The sequence below is a fragment of the Anastrepha ludens genome, chromosome 5 (genome assembly GCF_028408465.1).
Source record: "Anastrepha ludens isolate Willacy chromosome 5, idAnaLude1.1, whole genome shotgun sequence".
Taxonomy (NCBI): Eukaryota; Metazoa; Arthropoda; class Insecta; order Diptera; family Tephritidae; genus Anastrepha; species Anastrepha ludens.
The window spans coordinates 20374416-20398275 of record NC_071501.1 but is presented as its reverse complement, the minus strand read 5'-3'; the positions used below and the strand labels follow the sequence as shown (position 1 = coordinate 20398275).

Here is a 23860-nt window from a genome sequence, read left to right as displayed (position 1 = left end):
ATGGCCAGAGGTTTTCGGCTTTGGACATGAATTTAACAAATTTTCTTTAATAGCTAACGACTTGAACTTCCAGGTAGCTCCCTAAAATCTAATTTTTTATCCATTTATGGGTATAACCTTTTAAAAAAGATCCTCGAACAGGGCGAAAAGAGTGCAGATCCAGGTGCCCAACCGAAGGTTTTAATAAAGGTGTCCGACAGAGGGTTAGTAGTTGCCTTCTGTTTCTACAACAACAACAACAAATGTTATCTTCTCAACTCTTTTCTTAATATTCACCTTCTTTTTTTAACTTTCGGTCAAGGATTAGTCCTATGTACTCACCTCGTCAGACAGCATGAAAGCATGAGCTGAGCTCGGGATATTTTGTATCTTCTCGGGAATAGGGCGTGTAAGTATTGTCTCCCATAACTAAAGCTTATTTTTGCTGCTAGTAACTTCTGCTTGAAAATTATGGCGCTCACACATTTTGAAACGATTTGTTTCATTCAAGCGAGCAGGTGATTGCAGAAAGGAATGGTTTTTTTTATACTTAGACAGATCCTATCATTCGGAAGGCAGCAACAATCTAAAACAGCCTTGGACGAAGTAGATAAGCCTAAAAGTAAACTATGTCGAAAAATGAGAAATGTTAACCCCCAACAATTAAGTAGTTTTTATTTTTGCACGCACTATTCAAACGACCCTCGTATATGCATAGTACTTACCTGGCGGTCGCGAGCGTTTTTTCCAAGCAAAAAAAAACTCCCAACTTTTGTTTATTTAATTATATTATTTTTTATTTAATTTCTACCAATCTCTACACTTGTATGCATTTTGTATATGTATGTAGGTATATGTTTGTATATAAACACATCGGCTATAAACACTATAATTAGTGTTATTATTACTACAGGTTTTCCTATAAAATTCTTGTAATTGGTTTGTATATATTTTGAGTGCAAATTCGAGATTTGTTTTGTTTTTTACGATTTTTATTACTTTTGTACTAATATACATAAATACGATTTCTAGGTGCTTACATATACATATAAACACATGCATAAATATGTCATCATCTACTATGCAACATTTCTTGAATTATCCACACAAAACAAAAACAAGTGGTGTATTGTATATACCGACCTTACATACATACATATCATGACTTCTACAATTTTTACTATATTTTTGTATGCTACTGATTCCTTTTTCAATTTCAATACGCTTTTTAAGATAATATTGCATCATTTTGAATATTCTACTCTCTTCTCAGCTTCACCAAATTTCTGTGAGCTTTTCGTCGGACAACTGCCAAACAAGCAGTGCTACTTAACTTAATACATATGTACATACGTACATGCATACATACACCGCTCCTACAAACACTCAAGGAAACATTTTTAATATATTTTTGCTTATTTAGTACATTTTTCCCAATAGTTTTTAGGTTTTTTTGGTCTGCACTTCAAGTAGGAATACATTTTTTATGACTAGGACTTAGGGATAAATGCCTGAGCTTTTATTTTTTTTTTTTACTTTTTTTTATGATTTTTTTTTTTACCCTCCACGAACACAGGCGGCTCTTTTGTTTGCTGGTTTATGTGTAAAAATTTTGAATATTTACAATTTTTATATAAAAATATCAACTTTTACTACATTTAGAAATCACATTTCCGAAATCGACTTGAGAATTTACACCTACAATTTCGCACACATGCACACATATATATTGTATATGTATATATATATGGGATTTATACATTTTTTATGACTTTTTGAACTCAGTTTAGTTTTACTAATTTCGACAAACATTTTACTACGAACTTTTATGCAGCAAATTTTCAAATGACTTCAGTTGTAAAGAGTGCATACTCGCACACATATGCATATGTGTATATGTATGTAGCCATAACTTCAAACAGCTTTCTTATTTGGAAATTACAAGCCCATTTCTTTTTTAATTTCAGTCACTTACATACACATATACAAGTCCATATTTCAGTAGTATGAAACTGGTGTGACCCAACTATTTGACTAACCTCTGCTGGCCTTTCTTTGTTGGTGGTTTTAACATCATAATCTGCTTTTTATGTTAAATGTCTGCTTGAGCGACCGCTAGGAATATTGCATTTCGACAAAACTCATTTTGTTTATTCATCCTAAGATAGTAATTTTCGGAGTTGAAAATTTTTTACTGCCTACAAAATGGCTTGCGAAAGAAAATAATTTTAAGTAAACAAAAAAAATTTGGAAATTTTTGTACAATTTTGATTACTCCCTTACAAGCTTTTGTTTAATAATAAATAATTTTAATTGAAAATATAAAAAAAATACATGCAATATTAATAAATAAAATAAAAATAAAATACAACTACATGAAAAATGAAAAAAAATAATAACATTTTACCTAACTATTACTTAAACAAAAAAATTTATGAAATTTTTGTAGGATTTTGATTACTCCCTCAAAAGTTTTTTTGTTTTTGATAAAAAATAATTTTAAATAAAAACATAAAAAAATTACAAAAAAAAATAAAAAAGTTTCAAAATTAAACAAAAGAAATGTATGATATTTTTGTGGAGTCTTGATGAATCCTTCAAAAGTTTTTGTTTCATTAAAAATAATTTTAAATAAAAACAATAAAAAAAAAATTAATTTTTAATTAAAAAAAATATATTTTCTTGAGAAAAATCAAAAATAAATTAATAATAAAATTATAAAATTTAAAATAATAATAAAAAATTACATAAAAAATTGTTTACAGCAAACAAAAATATGTATGCCAATTTTGATGAGTTTTGATTACTCCCATACAATTTTTTGTTTGATAAATAATTTTAATCAGAAATATAAAAAATTAAAAAAAAATTACAAAATTTTATACAAAAAAATGTTTAAATTAAACAAAAATTTTAAATTAAACGAAGGAAATGACATTTCTGTAGAGTTTTGATGAATCCTTTTCAAGTTTTTGTTGGATTAGAAATAATTTTAAATTAAAAAAAAAATTATTGATTTAAAATTGAAAAAATAATGTTTATAGAGAAAAATAGAAAAAATACGTTAAAAAGCATTCAAAAATAAATAAGCAAATTACATAAAACTTTCTTAAATTAAACAAAAAAATGTATGCCATTTTTGTTGAGTTTTGATTACTCCCATACAATTTTTTGTTCGATAAAAAATAATTTTAAGTAAAAAAATATAAAAAATGCACTGAAATAAAATTATTTTATGTTTTAATTTATGTATGAATGTATTTTTCTTAATTTTTCTTCAAGAATAATTAAAACAAACATAATCGAATCTAAATTTTGTATCACAGCAAGGAATATATGTAGGTTGTATATTTGGATATATAATATAATATTTTAAAGAATAAATTTTTCCGAAAGCCCTTTTCTGTTTTTGTTTTACTTTTTTGTTTTTTTTTTTGCTTTTTTTGAAAAAAATTAAAATTCAATCAAAATTTTTCCTTCTTATTCCGGATGACGAATTATATTAAAAAAATAAAAAAATATTTAAATTTACATTTAATAGTTTGCGTTAAGACAGTGTAAAGAAAAATATTTTTAAGAGGAAATATATTAAAAACCTATTTTTAATGGGTTTTAAAGACAACTGAAAAATTTTTTTGACTTAAAAAAATTTTTTTTACAAAATCAGGAAAAAACTTAATCAAATCGAAAAACTATAATTAAATAATGCATAATATGATATTCATATAAATAATTATATACATTTTTTTTAATAACGCCATAGAAAATATTTAAGAAAAAAACTTGAATTTGGAAAAAAATGAATGAATGAATGAATAATAAAACAAAATCGAATTAAAAATTACATTATACGAAATTTATATATGTATATGATTACACATATTATTTTTTAATAACACCATAGCAAATATTTAAAAATTTAGTATTGCAAAAAAAAAATTTCAATAAAAAAATTCGTGTTGAATTTAACTTCATATTGAAATATTTACTTTAGTTTTAATTTTTTCATTAAAAAAAGTTTTTCTTAAATGATAAAAAATTCATACAACAACTAAAAAAATCTCAGTAAAGCAAAGAAACAAAATTTTAATAAATTTTAAAAATTTAATTATGGTAAAATTAATGAATAAAATAAATTTCTAATAAGAAATTGAATAAAATTTAAATAAAATGTTCGTATTGAAATTAAAAAATTAAAAGAAAAATAAAAATTATTCTACTTTAGTTTCTCTAATTTCTCACAAAAGCTAATAAATTTTAATAAACTTTAAAAATTTAGTTTAAAAATTAAATTATAAGAATCAAATCATAATAAAATTAATAATTTATAATTATTTTTTTTACAAACTTATAAAATTAAGTTTTTAGTTTTTAATAAAATTTTATTTTTTTTTTTAATTTCATTCCACTTTAAAAAATTACAAAAAGCCTGTATGATTTTCGTATTAAATTTTATTTTTCTTCAGTTTCATAGAAGTTCAAACACTGAGTATAAACAATTAAGAGTGATTGAAAATTGAGAGAGTATTAAAATAAATAAAATGTTTCTTAAATTTTAAAATTCTTTTTTTTTTAAATACACCTTTTTTAACATTTTCCAAAGGTGTTAAAAATTAAAAAATTTAAATTTAAAAATAATAAAAATTTAATAAAATAATAAAATAATTAAAGTAAAATTTAATAAAATAAAATAAATAAAATTTAATAAAATAAAAATTAATAAAATTAATTACAATAAAATTAACAAATCAAACAATAATACAATTTCTAATTTCAAATTAATAATTTAATATAATAATAATATGAATTTTTAAGGTTTTAATAGAAATACATTTTTTGTATGAGGTTCAAAAAATTCTAATTAAAAAATGGCTTACATTTTTTCTTGAATTTTATTGAAAGTTAAACAAACTCAAAAAAATTTATGTAATATATATAAAAAATATGTTTCTTAATTTCGAAATATACATAAAACTTGTTCTTAGTTTTCAAAGCCAAATATACAAATATTAAAAAAAAAAAATACTGCACTCCAAAAATTATTTAATAAAAAATTTTACTTTCTCAAAAAGCAATTCAGCATTCATAATAATTAAAACAAAACAAGTTTTTTTGTGTTACCCAAGCGTAACAATTTTTGATAACAACCGAAGCTGTACGAAATGCAATAAGAGGCATTCAACATTTTCAGTTGCAAATATTCACTTTAGCAGTTTTTGACATGAAATATCCCAAATTTTGTAACATTGGAAATTTTAAGAAAAAATCACTAGATTTTATTTTTCATTCATTTTTCCGTCAAATATTTATATTCATATGCGGCGTTTTAGCGTGAAATACCCTGCATTTTATAATAACCAAAAATTCAACAAAAATGTGTAAACTGGATTCCAAATTATGAATTTCCAAATTATTAAATATTCCAATTTTTCTAACATGAAATACGTCACATAGTAGGCTACCAGCTTTTACTGCATGGTGGAAATATTCGAGATAAGTTGAAAAAAAGGGTTTTACATTTTTCTTCAAATTAACCTTACAGGGGCTTATTTTTGTATTTTCTTTTATTCTTTTTGTATACACATAAGCCTACATTTTATTTAAATTTTATTTTTTTATTTGTATTTTTTTCTATCATTACATCATATAAGTAGTATATATCAGTTAGCGCATCACGCGAATACGACTCTCTTCTATCTCTCTCGTGTTATATTATTACAGTAAATTCTTGTGTGCAGTTGGTACTCGAATATGACTTATTGTCGATATGACCTGTATTGAATTTCTTGCGGCCACTAAATTTTTTGCCGCCTTTCGTGATGATGATCACCTATGTACTATGTAATCTGTGATGTCTTGTCTCGCAGCGAAATAATCGCCATGGAGTTGCAATAGCCGCTTTCCCGCCTCTTGATGTTGCGATGCTTGCAACAAACGCATTCAATAACTTAAACCAAATTTATAGCGCGCTTCTCGTATCCTTCCACGCGCCTCCTACTTTCTAATTAGCCACCTCCAGCGCAGCCAGACTCTCCAAATCCGAATCGAAATTGGTGTCGCACGTCGATAGCCACTCAATGACACGACGACGCACCACCGTCTGATCGATGGAATTATCCAAACCATAACTAGACATCATACGCTTCAATTTCAGCTTATTATCGTCGCCCGACAACCGACCTTCACGCTTATTCAGGTAGATACACGAATCCTGATCGGGATTCGGTGAGATGAGCAATGCCGATTTTGAAGACGCTATGCGGCATTCAACCCAACGATCTTTCATGTACTTCGTGACCTCGGTTACTTTGCAGCGATCCTCTGGATCGTGTGTTAAATACTTGCGGAAGCAACGCATTAGACGTGGCGAAAAACGACGGAAGCTATCGGGTATTTTTGTCGTCTTGCGTTGTTCGTATTTCATAAAGTTAGAATATTGTGTATCTTTCACCCAATCGGCCATGTTCCACGGTGGACTGCCCGTCAAAATGTTGTACAACAATATGCCGAATTGCCACGAATCGCTGGATGGCATGCAAATGATGCGTTCATTTTTAACAATCTCGAGCACTTCAGGCGGCACACAACTGGTCCAAGTGTGCTTCACCTTGTGCACTAGCAATCCCTTCTTGGTGGTCGTGCCAAAATCGCACAGCTTGACGCGCGAGAAGTCCGGCGTAAAGACCAACACATTCTCCAGCTTCAGGTCACGATGCACCAAATTCTTCGAATGCATGAAACCCAGCGCCGAGCTCAATTGTTCGCTGATGGTCTTGCAAGCAGACTCATGCAAGCCATGCGGTCCGAGATTGGCCGCCAAATCACCATACGGCGCATGCTCCATAGCAAATACATAGTAATCCTTAGTCTGGAAGGCTACATTATAAGCGCTAAGTATATTGCGGTGATGCGAAAGTTGATAGTTGAGATGAAACTCCTTTTGGAAATCCTTCAGTGTGGCCAACTCAGCATGCACAGCCTTCAAGACCACCGTTGTATTGGTGGGCCGATGATGAGTGAGCAAAATACGCGCAAAGCAACCTTCAGCCAATGTCTTCTCCACATCATATTGGTCGGTGAATGTCATCAATGGCAATTCAATGTCGGGCACAATGTGTATTATGCCGCTGTCATCCTTGTCTGGCTTCTTATAGATGCTGCTGCGTCGGCTTATCGAGGCGCTCGAATTCGGCAGCTCCAGCTTGGCGCTGGTCACGGGCGACAACAATGAATTATTGTTGGTGCAAGTGCTGCTATTATTATTGCTATTCTTGCTGTGCGTGCTGCCGCCATCGCCGATCGAACGCCGCAAACGGAAAGAGAATGAGCGTTTCTCTGTAAATAGAAAAAACAAGAAAGGAAAGCAAATTGAAATACGTAAATCAAATGAAATGAGCGGAAATTTCTTAAGACAAACGAAGGTTGCAGAAAGCTTTTAAAATTCTAATATAAAAGAAAATATATTTTTAATTCATATTGGCTAACTTCGATTGTAGTCTACGTTATCATTTACTCGTACGTGTAGACCAGCTCGTGGTTCCGTTACTCATTCCCATTGTTGTCATCAACATTTTTAGAATATTGCATATATTATATTATAAACAAAAAATACAATAAAATGTATATTCATTAGGGCGTGTCGGTTTTGTCTTATATAAAGAAATCTCGCATATGAACTTTAAGTTTATAAAAATTAAAAAAAATATCCAGACTCCGGCCAAATACCCCGACTAAACACTGAAAGGCAGAAGAAGTTTCCTGAAACTGATTTTTCAAACTTGAAGAGGTATAATCGTTGGTGTGATACCCAAAGCATTTTTAGATACTTGTTAATTTTTTACGTAAAAATCTAATTGAATTATTGATTCCTTAAGCTCTTAATATTTCAGTAGTTATTATCGGCAAAGTTAACTAATTAGTGATCGAGTAAAGTTAAAAAAAAAAAAATAAAAAAAAAATAACTGACGCGTACATTTCTATTAGGCGTTTGGCTGAGCTCCTCCCCCTATTTGTGGGGTGCGTCTTGATGTTGCTCCACAAATTAAGGGATCCACAGTTTTAAGTCGACTCCGAACAGCAGATGATTTTTTTATGACGCAGAAATACACTCGGAGGTTTGTCATTGCCTGTCGAGTGGCGACCGCTTTTAGAAAAAAACTTTTCCTGTTATTTGATGTTCATGCACGGAGACTCGTGCCCACGCACTCCCGAATGGTAGTCACGCACCAACGCATTCAGCTATGGCGAAAAAGCTTCATGTATTTAATTCAAATCTATTGAATGTATGAATTGTAATGTAGTACTCAATGGCATGAGCCGAGTATTGCTCACTTGCCTCACTTGCCGTACGCTCATTTTCTCTTCTACTTTAGTTCCTTAAATATCTAGCGCCATAAAGAACATCAAGCATATCAGGCTACGGATAAAATAAATTAAAACTCCTTCCAAACCAAAGCCAAATTAACATATCTTGTAGCTGATGATCGCTCTGCAGAACTAGTGCTTCATAGAATTCATATTTCATCTATAATAAGTTTTAGTCTGCCATAATATGCGAAGCTTTCTTCTGAGATATTAAACTACAGTCGTATAAGCCAATGTTAAGGTAACAAAAAACAAAAAAAAAGCTTTGACTCAACTATCCGTTTTGTGTCTTTGAACACAAACTTGAAATTCCACCAGTAACCACATCTATCCAGTTACGTCTATAGAAGTGACTGAGTTTTACGTTCAGTTAGGTAACCACTTACTATTTGACTATGGAAACCGACTGTGGACTTGTGTAGAGCATCCTTTGGCAATTCGCTATAGTAAAATCGTTATAGTAACAAATTAGGATATCGAAAGGAATCTAGGAAACCTGCTCGGCTTTTACACGACGAGCAGAGCTACTGAGGCTAATTTAGAGAGAGAACAGCTGGAAAACAAACAGAAACAGAGAAGTAGCAAAATCTCCTTCAGCAATGGGATTGACCAAGAAACCGAAACTTTAGTCAGCGATAGAAAAAGAAATATAGAGACATGTAAAGTTTTTTAACGAGGAATAAGAATGTTCGTTGAAAAGAGTATTCCATAATAGTGGAAGGTCATAAATTATAGTCCTCAAACTATTGGAGCGGCATCTTAAGAGAAGAACCAAAGAACCAGTCTTCGTCTGCAGTGGAAGTTTTTGTAGTACCAACCTCTATATTTTCATTTATACTAAGACTTCTCAATCAGTGAGAAGTAACCAAACAAAGAGCCCAGTTTACACAAAATAATTCTATGTCGCACAGTGCAAAGGCTTAGGAGAAATCAATGTAAATACAATATATTTGAAATCCCAACGAGAATGATTGAAAACAATATTCCCTGAAAACGGGCAGGCTGGAAACATATCAAACCAAAGCCTGTAGATGAAAGTTCAATTATCAAGACAGAAGTATAAAGCCCAAGCAACAACTGCAACACTCGTTTCGGTCTGGAATACTGGTAGGCGACCAGGAAACTGTGGGTCTACTTAGGTTGTTTACTAATATTTGAAAAAAAAAGTTATTTTAAAGGTAAAATCAGGCAAGGTGAGAAATATACCACTACCTTATCTTTCTCTCTTCTCTATTATACACAAATACTTAGCTTAATGAGTTTAAATTACAATAATTTTGCTCTTCCCTGCAAAAAATGTCTAACCCATCATCTGAGTAGGTGTGTAGTGAACATCTGCAATATCTACATGAGAATATTTCTTTTATGTACATACATATACATTTTTTATTATAAGTGTTTATAAATAGAATTTCGTAGTATTTTTTATGATAATCAAGAGGTAAAATGATTGATGAAGTGTAGACTAATTTATTTCGCGAAAAATATGATGAGTTAAAAATTATTTTTTATTAACTGTATACATAAAAAGCAAAAGCTAGATTTTTTGAAAAGCATACGCATCGCCATGGGGTTGGCCAAAAGATCAAAAAGTATAAAATATAATAAATAAAATGAAATAAAAAGCGGTTAATAACACAACATGAAATGGCGTAAAATGTAGTGAAATAAAATCACAAAATAAAAATAACAAAATAAAATCAAATCAAAGTAATATAACACAGCACGAAATAACATAAAATAGCACAGGATGATATACACACAGCATAACATAACATAGCATAACGTAATATAAAATGGCGATACATGTCATATCATAAACTGGCATAGCATAGCATAGTGTAAAATGATATGGCATATCATATCATAAGCTGACATAACATAACATAACATAGCTTATCATAAACTGACGTAAAAAATCATAACATAATATAAAATGATGATACATGTCATATCATAAATTGGCATAATATAACATAATATAAAATGATGGCATAGAATGTCATAAGCTGGCATAACATGACATAGCATAACATAATATAAAATGCTATAACATAGCATTTCATAAACTGACGTAACATAACATAACATGACAATGATGTAACACAGCATAACATAATATAAAATTATATAACATAGTATATCATACACTGGCATAACAGAACAGAAAATGACAAAAGTAAGCTAGCATAACGAAATATAATAAAATAAAAAAATCGCTATTACTTTGCATAACATGACATAACATAATGCAAATTAAAATAAAAAACAAACACAAAAAAATGTAAATCACATAAATAACTACAACATGGAATAACTTAATCTAAAAATCTCGTAAAATTGCATAACATGGCATGACATGGCATAGTATGGCGTAGCATAGCATATGTTAAAATATACAAAAATGAAAGCTAAATTAAATATTTCAAAATTAAACTAAAAAGAATTAAATGAAATTACAAGAGTGAAATTAAAAATATGTTAGAATTCAATTGAAATAAAAAAGTAAAATAAATTTTATAAATTATAATAAATTGAAATGAACTAAGTTCAATTTCATTAAATAAAATACAAAAAAATAGTAAAAATAAAAATAATTTATTGTAAAATAATAAAGGAAATTTTATTGAAAAAAAAATTGTTTTTAAATAAATTAGACAATACAATAGACAAGAAAACAATAACGCAAACTAAAGAATTTTAAGTAAAATAACTAAAAAAATGTTTAGGGTAAAGATACATAAAAATGAAATAGAATTAAATAAAGTAAAATAAAATATAGAAAATACTATAATAATATGAAATAAAAACTCTAAGGGTAGAGATAAATAAAAATGAAATAAAATAAACTAATAGGACTATGAATAAGTTCGTTTTTTTTCGAAATTTGAAACTTTATTGACGTAAAATGGTTACAAATTTAATATTCAAAATATTGTCCATCGCTTACTACTACTTTTTCCCATCTTTCTGGCAATTCACGGATTCCCTTTGTGAAAAATTCGGTCGGTTTTGCCGCAATCCACGAATCGATCCATTTTTTGACTTCATCGTAATTACGGAAGTGCTGGTCAGCCAGGCCATGTTGCATCGATCGGAAGAGATAGTAATCGGATGGCGCAAGGTCTGGACTATACGGCGGGTGGGGTAGGACATCCCATTTGAGCGTTTCTAAGTATGTTTTGACCACTTGTGCAACATGTGGCCGAGCATTGTCATGTTGCAAAATAACTTTGTCGTGTCTATCGGCGTATTGCGGCCGTTTTTCTCGCAGTGCTCGGCTCAAACGCATCAATTGTCGTCGGTAGACATCCCCCGTAATCGTTTCATTCGGTTTCAGTAGCTCATAATACACAACACCCAGCTGGTCCCACCAGATACACAGCATAACCTTCAGGCCATGAATATTCTGCGCCGACGTCGATGTTGAAGCATGGCCAGGGTATCCATACGTTGCCCGACGTTTTGGATTGTCGTAATGGACCCACTTTTCATCGCCAGTCACAATTCGATGCAAAAAACCCTTTCTTTTGTGCCGTTGAAGCAGTTGTTCGCATGCCATAAAACGGCGTTCAACGTCTCTTGGCTTCAATTCTTACGGCACCCAATGGCCTACCTTTCGGATCATTCCCATGGCTTTTAAACGTTTGGAAATGGTTGATTGATCAACTCCCAAAGTTTTTGCAACCTCTTCTTGCGTTTGAGCCGGATCTTGATCGAGCAATTCCTCCAATTCGGTATCCATGAACTTTGGCGGCGCACCCTCGCGTTCTTCGTCTTCCAAGCCAAAATCACCACTTTTAAAGCGTGCAAACCACTTCTGGCACGTTCGCTCAGATAGAGCATGCTCACCATAAACTTCCACCAAGATACGATGACTTTCGGCTGCTTTTTTCTTCATATTAAAATAATGAAGAAGAATTCCCCGCAAAAATACATTATTTGGCACGAAATTCGACATTTTCAAGTGTGGTAAAAATATTGTTGTTTACGCTTCAAATAAAAAACTTATACTGACGTTTGTGCCTTACGACAGTAGCTCTCCAATGAATGTTTGGAAATGTGGATCGATGGAATAATAATCAAGTTACGCCATCTGTTGTAAAACCGCACGAACTTATTCATAGTCCTATTACAATAGAAAAATAATTCCAAACATCATAGACTAAAAAAATTACTATTATAAACTAATATAAATTAAAAAAAAAAAGTAGAGTAAAGTAAAAGTGTATTAAATTAAACAAAAATAAGATAAGATTCAATAAAATAAAAGATTTTTTTTTTCAATAAATTTTTTTTGTTTATTTTTTTTTTTTTTGTTTTGTATACCACTATCATAAATTCATATTTTTAAATATTTATATATCTATAACTGTTTACAGCTAGTCATTCAATTTTATTTTCATACTCTTACAATAATATTCTGTGGTTTTATTAATTATGATTATGATTAGATTTATTAATTAAATTAATAGGCGCACTCCCGCCGCAATGCTCTGAAACTGTCAACGTAAACTACCGAAGCCAAAATGTGTCCACAAAAAATGCTACGTAGACCAGAACACGCCTTCACCACCCATCATTGCCATAGTAGTTTTAGGCACCTCCGGCAATTTTAGTGTGGAAGGAGTAAGTACAAAATTTCGGCATTGACCCGCGGCCAAACTATTAAATATAAATTATTATGTGTGAATTTCTATTAGTCAAGCCGACGAATTTCTATTTCTCAACCAACTGTGGTTTGATTTTTCTTTTTATTTTGATTTCTTTTTTTCTTTCTTTGCAGAAAAATTCTTACTCAGATGTGCAAATGCTATTTTTTGCAAGCGAAGAGCGTATTTTTAGCAACAATTAACACTACATAGCATAAACAAAATGCAATAATGTGAATTAAACTATACATCGGTGCATGCAATAAATTTACACAAATTTGTTCATAATTATAATAGCAAGTCATTATCCACTTCCATTGTAGCAAATTTATTTCCGTGTTGTTGAATTGTTGTTGAAGAACCGACTAACCGTTGAAGAAATTTTCAAATCAAATAATTTAGAGGAAACGTGTGTTTTCCACGATTTCTAGCAAATTAGCTCACATCATTCGAGTAGGAGTAGTTGTATGTATGTACATATGTTTGCCGACTTTAAGAGGTTTGTATAAGAAATTAACATAAATTAGGCAATACAAACAAACACAAACCTTCGTGTATTAAACAGCTGTAAAGTATTTCTCATTTGAAATCAATTAAGTTAAGAAAAATGTGTAGTATGCAATGATGTATGTACAGGTATCCAAGTTGAATTGTTTTGAATTATTTTAGAAATTGAAGTGTTTTTGATTTATTTGGATACTTCGTTGCCAACGATGAGATTGAAAAAAAATACGGCCTTAGTCTCAACTCATCGTGGAAAATAATTTAAAATTTTTATATAAACTGAAGTTGTATATAAGGCACCTTTTTAAGTGTCGTGGTATAATATAAAATAGTGTTAATTCCTTTGAAAGAAATCAGGGAAACTACTGAAAGAATTGGGGTACGAGTTTTTGTGAAATAATATATATTGAGAAGAGTTGCGTCTTTGATACTTCAAGCTAAAAATGCTAGGGTATTTTATTATTTCTAAATTTTTCTAAGATTAGGTTAGGCATATCTGTGTTGTTGGAGTCGTCCTAAGCATAGTACATGTCTTGGTGAGAGTTGATAAGCAATTTAAACTTTTGTCAGCAATATTCCTCAGAGATGAAAAATATATCGATTCCAGGAAGTTGTAACGAGTTTTACTTAGAGAAAGGCAGTGGCAAAGGACGTCTGCTAATATACGCCTTTCTTCTTCGCATAAGTCACAGGCGTCGTTCTGGACAAATCCCATTTTAGCTGCGTGAAATGTAATGAGGCATTTTCCCATCCAAACAATATTTTACATTCTTCTAAACTTGAACACAGAGCTCAGAGTTATTGCATATATTTTGACAATTAATTCTTTGTTTTTTTATTTAAGTCTACGTTCTTGTCAAAAACATTTAGATCATTCTCCTACAAAAACCATAAAAATCCAAGTGTCAAATTTTATGCAAATTTAAAAAAAAATTTAACAAATTTTTAGCAAAGTTTTAAGTTTTTAAATAAAAGTTTTTGAAAACAAATAAAATAAAAAAAAATAAAAAAATAAAAAATTAAAAAAAAAACATAAAAAAATGCAGTTCATTCTCCTAAAAAATCCGGATAAATCCAAGTTTCAAACTCTGTGAAAATCAAAGAAAAAAGACAGCAAATTTTTAGCAAAATTTTTACTTTTTAAATACGACTTTTTTTTATTTATTAATTAAAATTAAAAAAAAATATATCGAGTATGCATGAGTATGAATAGCCCATTGAATTTTGGTATAATAAAGTGCAAGTTTGAAGTGGCTCAAAAATCACGTTGCTTTTTGGCAAACAAAACAAATTGTTAAAATATTAAATGCTAATGTTAAAGAAACGAAAATATTTCACTTTTGAAAACTCTATACCAAAATTTTCAAGAAATAATAAAACTCAAAATGATAATTTTTTTTTTTAGTTTTTTCAAAATTATTTCAATTTATTTCTTTTAATGCTCCAGCCTTCAAATAAACCAATTTTAAAAACAAAAAATTTTTTTGTCATAATTTTTTCAGTTTACTTCCAGCATTCAAAAAACCAACTTTTAGAAACAAAAATTTTTTTTTTTTAAATTGTTTCAGTTTACTTTTTTTAATTCTTCAACCTGCAAATAAACTGATTTTTGGAAAATATATTAACTTAAAAGTAAAATTACTTTTTTCAAAATTGTTTCAGCTTAGTTTTTTTAATGCCCCAGCATTCGAATAAACCAATTTTTAGAACAAATATTTTTTTTTAATTTTTTCAGTTTACTTCTTTTAATGAGCCAGCCTTCAAATAAACCAGTTTTTAGACAAAAAAAAATTTTTTTTTTTTTATTGTTTCTGTTTACTTCTTTTAATGCTCCAGCCTTCAAATAAACCAATTTTTAGAAAGTATTTTTTTTAAATTGTTTCTATTTACTTTAATGCTCCAGACTTTAAAAAATTTTGGGGGATTTTTTTTTTCAAAATTGTTTCATTTTCCTTTTTTAATGCCTACACTTAAACCAATTTTTAGAAAAACAATTTTTTGGTCAAGATTTTTTTCAGTTCACTTCTTTTAATGCTCCAGCCTTCAAGTAAACCAATTTTCGGAAGCATTGAAGACAATGTCAAAATCGCGCGGCTGACTCGACAAGGAATCGCTCATAGAGTTTTCTACTAGCGACAATTCGACATCAGCAGGTTGTGGTGACCGTATTACACATTTCGACGGCATCTGTTTGTTTATCTAGCATTAATTATTCAGCAGCACGTGTAAATGATAAAACTATATTTATCCCGTGTGGCATTTTCTAAGGTCGCAGGCCAATAAGCCGTAATTGACAGATGCTTTCAAAGTCAAAAAATGTCTAGGAAAATGATCATAATTTAGCACTTCCTATGGCATCTTCTCATGGGCGAGTTTTTCAGTCAACGAGCGACTTTTCTTATTACTACTATACGCGAGGCTTTGTTTGCCAGGTAGACGGTGATCACATAAAATAAATTTTAGTTTCAGAAAATATCAAATCCATTGCACACTTTATTACTTTCCTGCAAATAAATTTACAGCAAAGTCCAAACTAATTCGTAGCACTAAAATATTTAAGTACTGGCGCGGCATGTCAAATTAAGCTACTAAACAACTAAGTACTAAACAAATATTGCACAATTAATGCACTTTGTATTTTAGTATTTACAATCAATTACAACGAATTTAGTATTAAAAATGCCGTTAAACTGTGAAAGCTTACTTTATTAGCACTTTGTTGTAAAATGTCGGAAAATCGCACTGAATTTAGACTGACTTGATGGGTTGAGGATATGGGAGGAATATAGAAATGTTGTGAAATGCTAGAAAATCGCATTGTATTTGGATTGACTTTAGGGTGAGGATATGGGGGAAATATGGAAGAAGTATTTTTTTTTTTTTTGGTGCGAAATCTGGCTTCTTTTGTAATAAAATTGTATATTCTGTGTAAACAAAAATGAAAAAAACTAAAATAAATAAATTTATTAAAAATAACAGAAAATTATTATTAAAGAAAAAACGTTGTGTTTAAAAATTAAATGCCTCTGTTGCTTCCTAGCAAATAAAAAGTGAAAACTAAAAAAAAAATAAACACACTAATCCCTTGGTTCAATCAACTTCACATCAGTTGTGACCCAATTCAAGGTATTTAGCAAATCCTTCTGTATGATTTCACAAATCCCTTTAATTATGTCTTATTCGCTGTTCGGTATATTTCCATGCGCTTAGCTAACCAACTGCCGTCTAGCGTAGTATTTGTTTAAAAAAAGTCTAGTATACATATAAATATATGTATGTGTGCGTATTTGTATTACTGCCATTAAATACGTAGGTGGTCTGTTTATATGCACCTGACAATTATTTTAAACAAATTATGTCTTTTTCTTTAGAAAAACGTCAGCAAAATTTATAGCTAAAAAAAAAACAACGAACAAGCATTGAAAGAAATTGCCAAAAAAATAAAAATAAAAAAGGGAAAATAATATTTGCACGAATTTTTGATTGGATCAGAAACCAAAAATACTACGGTTATGTATTTGAATAAAATAAAAAATAGTTTGGCTGACATATGACATAAAACTAAAAATTAAATTTTAACTTTTTTGATTTATAGCTGCAGATCACTTTGATCTTCAGCTGGACAGTAAAACAAAAGAATCGAAAAAGTGAGTAAACACACATTCACACACATATACAGTCGTATAACGCACACGTATGCAACATATAAAATTTTTAACAATATGGAAATTTGCCATATGTGTGAGACTTAAAATTTAATGCGTCGCTAATGCCAGAGGTGACAGACAAAACATTTTAATGTGTCCACAAAAACAAAAGAACAAAAAATTTGTAAAAAATTAATTCAAAATAGCAAGAAGAAGATGTTGTGCTACGAAAATGGGGCGTCCAAGCGTCTGAACATGCTCCAGATCAAGCAGGCGTGCAGGGAAATTGATTTATTCCACAAACTAAGGAAAAAAAATTATATGCGACTGTAAAAAAAAAAAGCCGTGATGACGTGCGATATGATTAAGGAGTCTTTAAAGAAAAATTTAAAAGCTAATTAAGAATTAGAAATACATATAAAACAAAAAAAAAATATATAAAAAACCTTCACTTTACTAATACTACGTCGGTGCACGCGTATGTAGTTCGCCTAGTAGCTGCGTGTAAAAGTGTTGTACGATTTGGTTTTCTAAGAAGTAATTTTCGCCAGCTGCTAAAGAAATTCACAAGATAAATGAGTCGCATCGGTGAGTAGTGAAAGATACACGCTTAAGTGATTAAATAGCAGAATTTCAATTGGAACGATTACGCTGACGTATGCAGTACTCATACGCCATGTCCTACAGCGTTGATTGCACTATGTGCCCCGACAGCTAGCAGGGCGCTGTTAAGTGCTGTGGGTGGGCAATTGTAAGCACGTACATACATGGGTACGTGCCCCCAGCAGGAAAGCGTTATCAATTCTGGAAAGCTCTTTTGAAACAAATTAGTTATAATAAATTAAGAATTTAGCAAAGGTGTCAGATGATACACCTTTTTCATATTTATACTAGAATGATCGTTTGTGAGAACTTAATTGAATCGGTATATGCATTTGTAGCGCAAAATATGCAAAATAATGAGAGCAATCGATTTAGCTATGTGTCTTTTTCCACGCATCTCTTTCAGTTGGTACATCTATGCACTCGCAAAATCAAGTACAAGATAACTCCAGATCTGCGTTTAATAACTAAGGCAGTGCATACTGACAAGTTTTGAGTATTTTATTTGTTTTTTATTTAATTCTAATATTTTTTTTTATAAAAATACAACTCATGTACAATCAAATATAAACTTCTCACAAGATTTATAAAAAATTTAAAATTTTCATCTAAATTTCTAAATTTTTAATTAAAAAAATTGGGTATGCAGTTTCACAGCTCAGATTAAATGCAAGTTTCAAGTGGATCAGAACAAAATGCACGTTTGAAGGTGCTGAAAGGGGTGATTTTTAACAAATTTTTCTCTGATAGTGTTACGTATTTTTCAATAGCTTGTTGGGGCTAATTACGAACCCAAATTAGCCACCGTCGTCGTCGTCGTAAAATGTATGGTCATCATCGTCTCTAATCACAAGGCTCCTTCTTCCTTCCCTTCTCCTTTTTCTTCTCACATGTATTGTATGTGTGTTCAATATTTGTCTAAGTGTGCCCTAAGCTAGGGCAGTCATCCTAAGCTAGGGCAGCCATTTAACCTAACCTAACCTACGTATTTTCTCCATGTAAAAAAACAGATGTCAACCATTTTTTCATGAAAAAAATGCTGAAGAATTATAAAAAATCAACTGGGTTTTTTAAAAACTTCAAACTTGCACTAAAATTTAATAAACCATGAAACTACGTACCCATTTTTTTTCTTAAAATTCTAAAATTTAGTAAGATATAAAACTACAAAACAAAAATTAGTCTAGAAATTCTAATATACAATAATTAAAAACCATGGAATTGCGATGAAAAGTTTGTGGAATTTTTCTAATTTTTGTATACTGCTTGAAATTTAGATGTACAGGTATCCCTTGTATAACGCGGTCTTATACAAAGCGGTTTCGATATAACGCGATTTGGAAAAATTAGGTTTCAGTACAACGGGAAATTTAGGCTTATATAATGCGAAGGGGAAAATACATAATTATAAAATCTGGTAACACTAATTTGCGTACCACATATTTATAATATGTAATGTATTTTTAATGTAAACCGGGAATTACCCTTTTTTGCCTTAGATAGATAGAATAGATATTAATCTAGCACCTTATTACGAAATTGAAAAGGAGCTTAAAAAAACCACCCACCAAAAACTGATAACAGATTTTGCAATTATAAAACCAGTAGAAGAACCACAAGGTCCCAGAACGAGTTCCTTATCCAATAGCGAAAACTATGTTGAAGAAATATCTTCTGATGAAGCTATTGCTCCCCCAAAACGCCCACGTGCAAATATCTTTGAAGACAGTGAAACAGATTAATTACCATATGAAGTTTGAAGAATAACAATAAAGTTTTTAATAAACCTTTAATTTGTTTTAGTTTGTTTTCAAATTTTTTGTTTTGTGTTTTTAATTGTATTATAAAGTCTGAACTTTAGTATTGAGTTGAAATATATGTGCATCTGTTATTTTGTACGTATTTTATTTAAAAAAGAACCTATTGGAACATAACCCCCAAATTTATATGAAAACTATGTTTTAGATAACGCGGAATTACATAACGCGCAATTCTTCTGGAACGTAACTATCGCGTTATACGAGGGATACCTGTATATGCTTTTTGGGTTAAAGCGGTGGTGGTGGAGGTGTTGTCTGAGCGACACAGGCCAGACCCAATTAGCACCAAATATTCCATTTTGACACGTCACTTGTTAAACCACTACTTCTTATTAGTCGAACCATCTTGGTTTAACTCTGAACCTGCCTACGGTGTCTATTTTCTTTTCTTGCAATTTTTTCAAGTTAACCATCGAGCATCCCCCAGCATTCTATGTTATAGAACACTCAGACTTGAGCGCTCGCACGGATGGTGAAAGACTATTTCTTTAGATTCTTCTTGATTGCAACTTCCAAATCTATCGTTGTATGGTCATCACATTTCCCTGGCATGGTCTCCCAAAGGCTTGTGGCTTTCATAGCAACCCGTCAGTTCTGTGTTTGTTAAATTTAGGTCCCATTTCTTCAGATATTTTGCAGGTATCCGTATTGGTGCATCTATCAACGGCCTGCTTCTGCAATAGCGGGAAGATCTCCCTTTTGTGCACGCTTACGAGGACAGCCTATTTCTACCACTTCGGATTCATTATAAGATGCCCCCTGTCATGCCAGTTCAGCTGATTTCCTTCTTTGTTCCTGCGGCCAGGTACCCAGATGAGAGTGACGTCTGTCATACGCGCTAAAGCATAAAGTTATCTTTTCCATTGTCTGAAGATTCTTGAAGTAGTTATAGGTGACTTTAAAGCTAATAGCTATCTTAGCCATCTTGACTATCTGAAAAAATACATAATTCCGATAGTTGTTGTGGATCGTTTCTAATTTTTCCGCAAGCTTCCTTTATCTCTTGAACTTTTGCTTAAAAAATATTATTCCCATTCCAGAGGCGAAAAGACTTGAAAGTTTCGAGACCTTTCGAATATACTCGTACACTGGCGCCGAAGCCGCAATCCATTTTGGATCCATCAGTGTAAAGTGCAGTTGTAATTTCTTTGACTACAGAACTCAAATCCCATTCCTTTCTCGTGAGGGAACTTTACCTTAAACTCTGTTCTAAAACCTGGAGGAGCCGGTTATGCTTTAACAGAAAAAATTAATTACCGTTCACAGAAAAAGAAACAGAAAAAATAGTTTAAATTGATCAAAATGTTTAAGTGCTATAGGTTTTTTCGCGTGCTGTATTGCCAATGTATGCTGGCACCCATACCGGCTCGATAAGCTATAGGTGGATGTACAGAATGCAGAAGTGTGGCCAACATCAGATTGTCAACCGGCTCTCAGTTAATTTGCTGACTTAACCAGGGTCACGACATCGATTTGTTTAGGAAAAAACTGAGTTGGTGTGGTGATATACGAAAAAATCAACGCAACTTTCACTCTTGTGACTTCGTTGCCATCTTAGCAACGACTGATTGGATGAGTGTGTGATTACTATACATGAGAAATGAGCGAACCCCCAATGACGCGGCAGTCGACGTTACTCACAGAAGTTTGCTTCAGATAGCCAAACCTTCAGACAGCCAAAACTTTGGGTGAATGCGTTATTTGTTTATATTATACCTATTAGGTTACATAATAAAAATTTAACTATTTATAGATCCTTAATCCGTGATCCTTAATTCGGATGTGAGTTTTGACGCTGAAAGTTGCTGACATTAAGTGACTACTGTATTTTGAAAGAAAAGTGTCTACTAAGAAAAATTGTTGGTTCTGTAAGTCAAGAAACCTTACAGTTCTTTCGAATTAGATATGATCATGAGTTAAACCTATTAATCAAAAATCGTAAAAACGAAACCGTGATTAAGGCCCACAGGATAAGATAGCTCGGGCACGTTATAAAAATGCACAGAGAGTGAACAGCACGAAAAGCGCTTAAATTGTTGCAGGTTGAGACCGAAGAAGAGAACGCCCAAGAAAAGGATGACGCGAAGATGTGGAGGCAGACTTTAAAAAGCTAAAACCTGATTGAAGGATGTGAATGCCTCTGTAGACGTGTTTGAAGGACTTGGACACATCCGTGAACGTGAGGCATTGAATGAATATTGGGGAGAGATAGCACGTGGTTGCGAATGAAGCAATGGTACATCAAGAATTTTAATGCTAAGAAGAAGAAGAGGATTAAGTTGCCTCGTTAGCAGCACTTTTCAGTTTCGCTTTCATTTGAAAATGATCCAGCGTTAGCATCAGATTTATAAATGGCATTATTTGCTATAATGTGATTACTTTATCGACCATCGACCTACAGAAGTAATAAATTGGTGCTACTATCGAGTAGATGGAAGAACGAGCACCACTTTAATTGAAAACTTATACTCGTAGGTATGTATGCATGTATTAAAAAATATTAAAGCTGATTTCTCGCTGCAGGCATTGCTGGTGTTGCAAGTGAGTTCAATAGAACATTTATTGGTTTTGTGGCAACGCATTTACGCACATTAGCCGTTGATGTTGCAATTTTGTTTTCCCTCTCGAACGCCCTTACAGGCCGGCATTATGGTCTGCTGTGCAATTTGTGGGCTTGTACTGCTGCTGACGCAGTCGATACCACTGCAGGCCCATTGCCCATTTGTTTACAAGACATTACACAAATGTGGCTGCCCCTTTTTACTATTTTTTTATTTACTTTTTTGCTTCTGTTTTTGTGTTTCTTGCCTGTCTTTACAAGCTGTGTACGCGCACTTAAGCATTTATCTCTCGCCTCGTTTGTGTTTTTTTTTTCTTTCTTTTGTAAACTGAATATATTTTTATCTTTGTTCTTTACCAATCATCAAATACACATTGCCGTGGTCGCGCAGTTAAAAATAAGTTGAATCCATTTTAAACTAAAATTTCCAAGTGGATTTTACTGCGATATGCCCATTTTATGCCACTCTATCGCTTGCTTTAATATTTGTCTTTTTTTTGGTTTTTTTTTTTTGTTTTTGTTTTTCATTTTTTTTTTTCTGTTTTTGATATTTCATTTTGATCTGCTCGCCAAGCTGTGGCCAGCAGCACCGAAATACATTTGGTTGCAGCAGTGACTGACCCACCGACCGAACGGGCGACCGTCCACCCTACCCCAACCAACGCCTACTTTACACTGCTTTGGGGGCATTGCTGACGTCAATGGACCAACATCGCAGCCAAGTTGCTAACCGCATGCCGACCGCCATCGCCGCCATTGCCTATAGTTACCGCAGCCGTCCGTGGGCATGGGGAAACACCCTGGCACTATACTGCATTTAGATACTTCTATCAAAATTATCGCGTTTGTGTATTCGGCTGTGTATTTTTCATTTGACTTTTGTCATTTTTTTTTTTGGTTTTTCTTATTTATACTTTTTTGCTTGCTTTTTGTTATTACTTTTGGTCATCTTTGCTTGCCGTTGTTTTTGGTGTTGTACGCAGCTGTTTATATATGTGGACGAGCTGTCTGCGCGCGACCAACTACTCTTCGAACAGGCGAGATGTGCGTGCCAAGAGCTCTGGCATGAATGCGTGTGCACATACACATACAGACACACATCCATATGCATACATAAATCTGTATATTCAAATAAAAGCGTTTTAGCGTAGCGGTCGTTATCTTCGATTTTATGACTCTACAAGTAATTGCCAATTTCTTGGACTTGAATTTCTTTTGCCAACATAATTGCTGGATGTGGGCTGTGTTAGAATATGCGTGTGTGTGCGTGTGTTTGCTTAAACTTATTTAAAAATCACTTTTTCTCGCTAATTTAGCTATTTGCTTTTTATTTAAATTTTCATTTTCAATTGTTTCAATTTTTATGACTTTTCTTCTTTTATTGCTGTTAATCAGCATCAATTCGTGGAACTCCAAATGCTGAAATTGACACCTACGCAACAGAAAACAAACAAAAATACAGTTTTGTAAGCAAACAACTAATACTGCTCTCGAAAATCAGCCCACACCTCTGAAGACTAAAAGTCTCTTGCCTTAGAGCAAGTCTATCAGCCCTTTCAAAAGGTTGCTTCAAATGTACGAAGACTAATCTTAGGAGTGTTGAAAGATAGTGGAAAGCATTTACATATATAAAAAAATATACTTTTTCCATATGCAAATAACTAAATACAACGATACATAGCAATAAATTTTGCACAAGCAAGGCTCATCACTTGAAAGTAGTTACCCATC

At 31.8% G+C, this 23860-nt stretch overlaps 1 protein-coding gene across 1 annotated transcript in view; it reads right to left on the bottom strand.

The window, feature by feature from the left end:
• Nucleotides 1-5010: 5010 nt before the first annotated feature.
• LOC128865400 (serine/threonine-protein kinase meng-po) overlaps nucleotides 5011-23860 on the bottom strand; it is a 71735-nt gene continuing 52885 nt past the window's right edge. The window contains exon 2 of the mRNA XM_054105740.1: nucleotides 5011-7314. Within this exon, the coding sequence (XP_053961715.1) occupies nucleotides 5981-7314 (1334 nt within the window). The 3' untranslated portion in view covers nucleotides 5011-5980. The remainder of the gene's footprint in view (nucleotides 7315-23860) is intronic.